Source organism: Bos javanicus, chromosome 8, assembly GCF_032452875.1.
Source record: "Bos javanicus breed banteng chromosome 8, ARS-OSU_banteng_1.0, whole genome shotgun sequence".
Taxonomy (NCBI): Eukaryota; Metazoa; Chordata; class Mammalia; order Artiodactyla; family Bovidae; genus Bos; species Bos javanicus.
In genome coordinates this window covers 85,549,048-85,557,965 of record NC_083875.1, presented here as the reverse complement: position 1 = coordinate 85,557,965, position 8,918 = coordinate 85,549,048, and the positions used below count along the sequence as shown (strand labels likewise).

At 39.3% G+C, this 8,918-nt stretch overlaps 1 protein-coding gene across 1 annotated transcript in view; it reads right to left on the bottom strand.

Annotated features, from left to right (window-relative positions):
• Positions 1-305: 305 nt before the first annotated feature.
• The window catches only part of FAM120A (family with sequence similarity 120 member A), a 115,397-nt gene continuing 106,784 nt past the window's right edge, over positions 306-8,918 (bottom strand). Inside the window, exons 17-18 of the mRNA XM_061426233.1 lie at positions 8,571-8,667; positions 306-2,221 (exon numbers count right to left, since the gene is read on the bottom strand). Of these exons, the coding sequence (XP_061282217.1) occupies positions 1,910-2,221; positions 8,571-8,667 (409 nt within the window). The 3' untranslated portion in view covers positions 306-1,909. The remainder of the gene's footprint in view (positions 2,222-8,570; positions 8,668-8,918) is intronic.

Sequence of the window (8,918 nt, the reverse complement as noted above, 5' to 3'; positions counted from 1 at the left end):
TTAAAAAGTGGTTTAATCAAGATCAAATGTATTTCTTCCTTGGGCTTTTAAAAAAAAAAAACATTTAAATTTCTATTTCTAAGGCTGCTCTATCAAAGAATGTCTTTTTTGTAATTATGAAATTCAGACATCAGCATCAACATAACTTGCACTTTGACAACACATGTTCCTTTAGAGCAAGACATGGAATGGGCAAAATACTTCTAAATTTTGGTTAATTGACTAAGCTCTTTAGTAGCTGTTTCAATTGGCATTAAACCTCAGTAAAATGGATGTTCTTACAAAGAATTTAAAGCCACACCATCTTTATACTAAAAGAATAAAGATTTTTATTAAGCAATTGTAAGTTGCATTCAATAGCCTTCAGATACACCACACCACAACCCATCTACAATCAGTCAAACCCAACAGCAGTTCATTCTTGCACAATCCATGAGTTAGGGCAAAACTCCCTTCAACTTACAGTAAGATCCTACTCAGGTCTTGCGGGCAGGGATTGGGGAATTACATCTCATTTCTGATCACTAATGTGTGATGAAGAGCATCAGGAGAATTATATGAAAACGAATAAGAAGTGATTCTGATTTCAAAGTACATTGTTTGGAAACATTAACAAAAACATCAAAATGATATAAGTATACCTGCTTCTACTAAATTCTTGATGGGAAAGTTCTCAAGAACAAGCAATTTGTTTCCTGCTACAGAAGGGGGGGTTGTTTTTTTTTTGTGTTTTTTCTTTTAAAGATCAAAGGGATTTTTTTTGTTTTTCACAGAATTTCATATTTTGCTAATATGAAGGCATAAAACAGCAACAAAGAACAATAATGCATACAGCAGTGAATACACCAGGGTAATGTTGATATTTGAAACAGCTAGATAATTTGGGGGGTTTTAGAATAAATGCAACAGAGGTCAATAATCACAAAATTTTAAGGTTAGAGCAAGATCAGTCAATGACTAAACAGAGTTAACATCTTTTATAGGACTATTACTGATTATTAGCATTTTTGTTTTGCAAATGGGCACATACTGGTAAGAATGGAAGAAAGGACAATAACATGCATAATATTAACTACACACTTTAAAAATTATGAACCATGCAGAAGTTTAGCTCAAGTAAGTAGCACTAATGGTCTACATCCGATTCAAAACCACATAGTTCATTGATCACAGATGCATGGTATTAAGTCACGAAAAGTTTCAGAACACATTGTGTTGATTTTGAAAGGTCATTTGCATCTTCTATGATTTCAACTTTATCTCCATTTAACTTGCTTGTAAAGTATGTATGATGTACTGTATATTTAAAATCAGCAGAACGGCAATATTACTCTATAATTTTTTGTTTTGATAGTTGCACTTTTTTTCTTAACACAAAAGAACCACATCAACAGTGATGAATTTTAAGTAAGAAAGAAAAACTGTGGTTGTGCCTTATTTCTTTCATAATCATAAAATCAAAGCCTTAGACAAAGCTTTCTTGTGAACAGTAATGCAAAATCAAAGATAATGGCATACATATGGTGCCAAATGCTAAAAATGATATTTTAAGCTATATATACTTAAAGACTGCCAAAATTTGTTTTCTTTATAGTTCAAGAAACACAACTATAGGCTTTTGTCATTAACCAGTTTAAACTTTGTGTGTACTTCATTTTAAGTGTGGGAGTCAAATGCTCTTCATTTTCTTTCTCTCTTTTTGTTTTATTGTAGCATTTTGACTACAACTGGTTAAAACTAAAAATGTGTTGTTTAAATCTCTGATATCAAAGAGGGATCCGAATTTCCAAAGTCCTCATTTTTCTCTTACGGAAAGGAAAAAATGTACATAACTGTAGGCTCTCTTTCTCTCCAGATATTCCTAAATCCTTACCCTTCCAGCATCCTTCACCCTCTATAAAAAATAAGTTTACTCTTCTTTCTTTAAGACAGCTGCCTCCAGAGCATCAGCTCTACGGCAACCACTGTCTGTACTTAGTGCATTTAAGTGAGGATTTGTATTGCACGTCTTAGAGTCATTGTTCAAGGCACTTTCCGAGTGGCTGGGGGCCCTGGTGTCGCCCGCGCTCCCGTTCATCTGGGGAGCCGGCTTCTCCTCAGCCACCGCTCCGTTTTCAGCCAGGGACCCGTCTGAAGACATAGCGGAGGATTTAGATTCCCCGGATCTCGACTTCAGTTCTTTGGCCACTTCTTCTGCTGAAGCAGCATAGGGAGGCTTGCCCTATTAAAAATGAAAGACAGCAAGCAATAAGGCAGTGTTTGATAAACAGCGGGAGGGAGGAGACACCAACTGAGGCCTGGTAACTCACTGCAGATTCAAGAATAGAATGCAGTGAACGTGTGGCTGTGTCCCTCATTGTACGTACTCTCTACCCTATGCATGTTATACACTATAATATACTCTATGCACTCTGTTATATACTCCATATATTCTCTATACAGTTGACCCTTGATCAACATGGATTTGAACTGCCCAAGTCCACCATTATATGGATTTTTTTTCAGTCGATACGTACTATAGCCCTAAAATGAATCTGCAAATGTGGAACTGTGGACATGGAAGAAAGGCTGACTATAGAGTTCTTTGCGGATTTTTGACTGCATGTTGTCCAAGGGTCAACTTCATAGTCCATATACACTCTGTAATACATATACATTCTATATTACATACTCTGTATCTGCTCTTCATTCTATTATATACTCTCTCCACTCTGCAGTCTATATACAGAGTAGAACTGGCAGTACCTATCACCCTTGCTTCTAGAGACACCCTCTTGTACACCAGGGTTATCATGTTTCCCAGCTGGGGCCATTTTCACACAGTGTCTTCTCATTTTAGTTTTGAATCCTGCAGTTCAGAAATACTCATGTAAACTTTTCTAGAAGTCAACACTTCTGTCATTCTCTAGGAACCTTGAGGAAAGTAATTAATATAAAAATACAGGAGGGCCAAAAGGGAAGAAAAATAATACTGACGATTTCAAGTACATGCTTTCAAATCTCAAAGCCCTCACTCTCTTAAGGAAAAAGTCCACTTCCCAGACTAAACACATACGTGGTGCAGTACGCCAGTGGTGATGAAGCAGTTCCCTCACAGATGCCTGCTACAGGAAATGCTTCGAGGGGCCTGCTTATTAGGGAGCCGCCATATAGTTATGAAGGATGCAGGAAGACTAAGAAGGAACGACAGCCTGTAGCTGTTTGGAAACAGACACTCCCTCTCTCTACAGCAAATTCTTCCCATAAGCCCAGAACACCGCAAGGAGTCGCCCACCACTATAAGCACCACGAGCAGGGGGCAGCCCTGCCTCTTGTCCCACTGACCCAGCCTCTCAGAACTGCCCCATCAGGATGGCAAGAACAGAGACAGGAAGGCCAGCGACTCAGGAAACAAGGTGCCAGTTATCATCTGTCCTTCTCAAGGGGCAAGAGTACTACTTTCACTTAAAAATGAGCAACAGGAAGTACCACAGTGAATTCACACATTATACCAATAAAAGATGGAACAGCATCCCCAAGGACAATGAAATACGTCAGAATGGCACGCCAGTAAATGATTAAGACTTCTTCCTCTGATTTTAAAACAGGCTATGACAGGACAGGATGAACAGGAACACATATTAACCCAGGAAAAGCCATCAAGTGAGGTGAAAACCTTAGGGAAGAATTAAAAATAAAAAATAATTCCAGAAAGGAACACTAAACTAAAAGAAACACCACTAAGTAAACATCATATAATACCTGAAGGTTAAAGAAGAAAATTTTTTAAATCAGAGACAAAGAAAGGGAAATGCAGATCAAACTCACAATGAGATCCCATTTTACACCCACGAGGACGGCTAAACTCAGTAACAGAGAGTAGCAAGTGTTGCCATGGATGTATATAGTATTGGGATCTTCATACACTGGTAACAGGAATGGAAAATGCAGTCACTTTGAAAATTTTGTGGCGCCTCAAATGCTTAAACACAGAGTTACCATATGACCAAGAAATTCACTTTTACATATATACTCAAGAGAACTGAAAATGTGTCCATACAAAAACTTGCACGTAAAGACTACAATTAGCAGTGCTCTATTATATATTTAAAAGTTGCTGAGAATATCTTTAAGGATACATTCCCATCACAAGAAACGAAATCTGTAATTATGTGCAGTGATGGATGTTAACTAGACTTTGGTGATCATTTTGTAAATACAAGTATCAAATCATTATGTTGTATAAATGAAACTGATATAATATTGTGTCAATTATATCTCATTAAAACTTTGGGGGAGGACACAAAATATATGTGTTCTGTATATATGTGTTCATACGACTGAAGCGACTTGGCAGCAGCAGCAGCAGCATTATTCATAATAGCAAAAAAGTGGAAACAATCTAAACGTCCATCAACTGATGAACAAGTAAACAAAATGTAGTATTATCTAGACAGTGGCGCATCACTCACAATAATAAAGAATGGAGTCCTGGACTGGGGCACAGCAGGTGCATTTGTACAGAGGGCAAGTCCAGACAGAAAGCAGATCATCAGAGTCTATGAGGCTGGGGTGTGACTGTTCATGAGTAAAGTTTCTTTTGGGGTTCTTTTGGGGTGATAAATGTTCTGGAATTAGTGGTGATTGCTGTATGACCTCGAGAATACACTGAATTGTACACTTTAAACAGATGAACTGCATTAGTATATGAGTCACATCTTGAGACAAAAAGGAATCGAGAGTATGCCAAACAATGAAGACAGAGAACCAGAGATGAAAAGAAACCAAAGCAAAAGAACTGAAATGAAAAACAAGTAATTCAAGAAAATTTTCTGGGGGAAAAAAAAAAAAATTGAAATTATGCCTGGAAAGAAAGTATTGCATATTGAGTGCAATGACCCAAGAATGACCAGCACTAAACTTCAGCGAAAAAAAATGAAAACTGGGGTTGTGGCGGGGGTGGGGTGGGGGAGAAAACAATTTAGGCATTTAGGTCTAAACAGCAAATGACTTCAAAGGGAAAGACAATTCAATTATTATTAGTCTTTATTAGTCATAAAGCAAAGCTTTATGACAGAAGAAAATCGTATAACATGTGTAAAGTCTCTTGAGAAGATGTAAACCAATATTTCTGATTACTGGGAAAATAAACTACTTTCAAATTACTGTTATCCTAAGTCCTCCCTAGGAACTCACTAAAGAAAAGAGCCTCAGAGGGACAAAATGGACCAGCAGCCTCAAGGCTTATGGGGCACAGGACATAGTTATCTACAGACCCTGGACAAATGTAGCTGAAAGGATAATGTACCCTGGACAATGTAGACAGTAGTAGCATAGCTTCTTTTTAAAATGTGAGAATGGTGGGGGAAAAGGGGAAAGCATATACCAACACTTTAATTGTCTCCTGTGATTGTGCTAGTGATAGAAGTATTAGCTATTCCTCAAGGTAAGAGAAACCCAAGTAAGACGGTAGGCACTGAGAGAGGGGATCAGAGGGCAGACTGACTGAAACCACAATCACAGACAACTAGCCAATCTGATCACATGGACCACAGCCTTGTCGAACTCAGTGAAACTAATCCATGCCCGTGGGGCCACCCAAAATGGATGGGTCATGGTGGAGAGGTCTGACAGAATGTGGTCCACTGGAGAAGGGAATGGCAAACCACTTCAGTATTCTTGCCTTGAGAACCCCATGAACAGTATGAAAGGCAAAAAGATAGAATACTGAAAGATGAACTCCCCAGGTCGGTAGGCGCCCAATATGCTACTGGAGATCAGTGGAGAAATAACTCCAGAAAGAATCAAGGGATGGAGCCAAAGAATTGTGGGCAGGAGGAGAAGGGGATGACGGAGGATGAGTTGGTTGGATGGCATCACCGACTCGATGGACATGGGTTTGGGTGGACTCCAGGAGTTGGTGATGGACAGAGAGGCCTGGCGTGCTGCGGTTCATGATGTAGCAAAGAGTGACACGACTGAGCAACTGAACTGAACTGAACAGACTGTGTATGCAATGTGGGATGAAATAAATGAGGAGCTACGGGATGTTCTAATTTAATCATTCTCTGGGTTCTTAGGAACCAAGATTCTCAGGAGGGAAGAAAGGACACACTGACATAAATAGTAAACGTTAAGTCAAATTCCTGAAATTCTGAATTTGCATTAGAAGAGTCAATTTAATTGGGGTGGGCAGGAACAGCAGATTATATGTATATATGTTTGCATGTGCATTATACATGAGTGTGCATGGGTACACCTCTTCCCTCTAGATCTGTTCATAGGAAAAGCCCAGAAATGGTGACTTGGTCTAGAAGAAAGAACATACAGATTTAACAGAGATGAGACTAAATACAAGCCTTATAGTCTTCAGTTTAAACTGAAAACATCAGTGTGAATTCAAGAGAATCCTACCTTTAAAAAATATAATAAAAAGCATATCGTTTGTGTGTGTGTTTATATATATAAAGAAATAGGACTGTGTGTGTCTATGTACACAGAACACTAGGAACTGTGACTGACACTATGGCCACTTATGTCCATCAGGGAGTGCTCTTACTGTGGTCTTGAAATGCTGTTTCTCACTAAAGAAACCAAGAAACAAAGAGAAATGACTGTCACTGGTTTGCTGGGCTGGGTGATACACCAGACAGGAAGTTACTGAAGACTAGAGGTCACAGCAAAGGGTCCCAGTGGCCAAGGACAGGTGAGTTGAGCTACAGAACCATGTGTTCATCTATAGCTTTCCTGAAGGGCTGTAACACTGAGGCACCAAATGGAAAGCGAAGGGAAGCATCTCTTTATAAAAATATCCTAATAAAGAAAAACAAATGATGGAATGAGAGTCTCTTCATTTTTCAATCTGCAGTACATAAATGGATCAACAGGTTCTAACACATAAAAAACGATAAGCAGACAGGAAAGCACGCGACTCCACTGCAGTCTTGCCACAGGGACAAACCGAAGGACAATGAAGCATCCAGATCCAGCTACGAGTGGGCAAGAAAGGTCAGAGTCACACAAGGACGTGAGTGTGCACTCAGCAAAAGCCAGGATTCTGAAGGTGACATAGCCTGAGTTGTGCTTCAGTTGATAAATGAAGGAAAAAGGGAGGGAGGGAAACCTGGGGATTCAGAGAGACTTAGAAGACATAGCAAACTAAAGAAAACGAATACAATTCATCAAGCGTCTAGGAAGGCACATACGAGTGGTAAAAAACCAGAAAGTGACAAGGGAGAAATAAGTGTAAAACTCCAAGGTCGTGGTTATGTTGTACAGAGGGAGGCAGGAGGTTAGTGTTGTGACTGGGCCTGTGAGGCTCTTGGAAAGAGCTGGGAAAATGCTACTCATCACATGGGTGATGGCTCCATGGCTATTTGCCTTATATCTCATTTAACTACATTTTGATATAGTTTTTTTTTTTGATATCTAGGTGTGTGTGGTTTTTTTGGTATCTAGGTTTTATAATGAAAATGAAAGTGCTTAAGCATTATAGGGATACATATTTCCCACTACTAGCTCAGGAAAGGCCCTTGTACCCACCAAGGATGACTGTAATGAAAAACCAGAGGCATTTTATAGGACAAGCTCCAGGCTGGAGAAGTAAGAAAGAAGTTCTCCTCCTTCTCATCTACCCGCTAAGAGACTGAGAGTACCTCTGGCTCAAAAGAGCATTTTGATGAAGGCTGAGGACGGTCAGGGCGGGACAACAGGGGAGCCGGAATGAGCTGAGGACCTCCCCCTTGCTGGATGCTGCACGGCAAACAGGGGCTGCCTGGATCTGTTTTCAGGCAAGAGACTGTTTCTGTACTTGACTTATTTGATGTATTTCATCAAAATACAGAAGCTATCAAGATGCTAAGATCACCTGGCAAAGGCAGAAGTTTTATTTTCTCTTGGCCAACTATTTCCAAATAAGGATTATTAATTAATAAATGAGTCACACAAGTGTACTCCTCTTAATGTTTACAAGGATGCTATGAGAAAAAAATTGTGTACTTTAATTAAAGCCATAATTCAATAAATGAGACAACGTAATACAGTGTTAAAGTTGACTGGTCTTTTTAAAACATCATTCTCAAGGGGAAATGCATCAGAATCCAGGTCCTAAAATGGAGTATCCAAAGCAGAAGAAAGTTCTAGCTCTTTCATGAAGACAGACAGTCTGTGACTTTATTTTCTCATGAGCTGATCCTTTCATGGAAGAACTAGTCAAGATGGTGCAGGAGGAAAAAAAAAATGCACTGTTCTAGCACTTACAAAGTCACAACTTCTTTTTAAATCCTAAATGATTCACCTAAATGATGGTTTATAATATAGATAGCATTAACAGCTTCTGGATTATTCTCAGCTAAATTCCCAGGTACAGCACGCGAACACAAGCTCACACGCTTTACCCCACACGATGCTAAAACGGTCTGGGTTTGCGGGAAGGTGGGTTTGAGGGAAGGTACATTTGAAAACCACCAGGTGCCACTATTGGGTCAGAAGCCTTCCAGCGCCCCCCTCTCTGGTCAGGGGCCCTGAAACACTGGCCGGGCAGAGCAGGCGCCCAGAAGTGAGCTGGCACTAGCACTGCATGGTGCTATTACCTGAATCGCACCCTGGTTTTTATAGCCTCTGCCATAGTACCTTCCACCTCTTCCAAATGTTCGGATCACTGGAGTGGAAATAACGCCTCTTGGACGCCTAAACACATAAAAGAGAACAAAAGCAAACAGACTTGTATCTCTTAAAGATAACATTTAAAATAATATCAAATGGATTTAAAGGTGTCTAGTCTATGCTATAGGAAGCACAGACTTTAATTTCTGGATAATTCTTTAACAATGGTTTACATAATTACATACTGTTGTATATAATGGAATCCTACATAACCAATAAAAATATATTTAATGATATAAAGATGTTACCAGTAAGCTTATAATTAAAGTAACAGG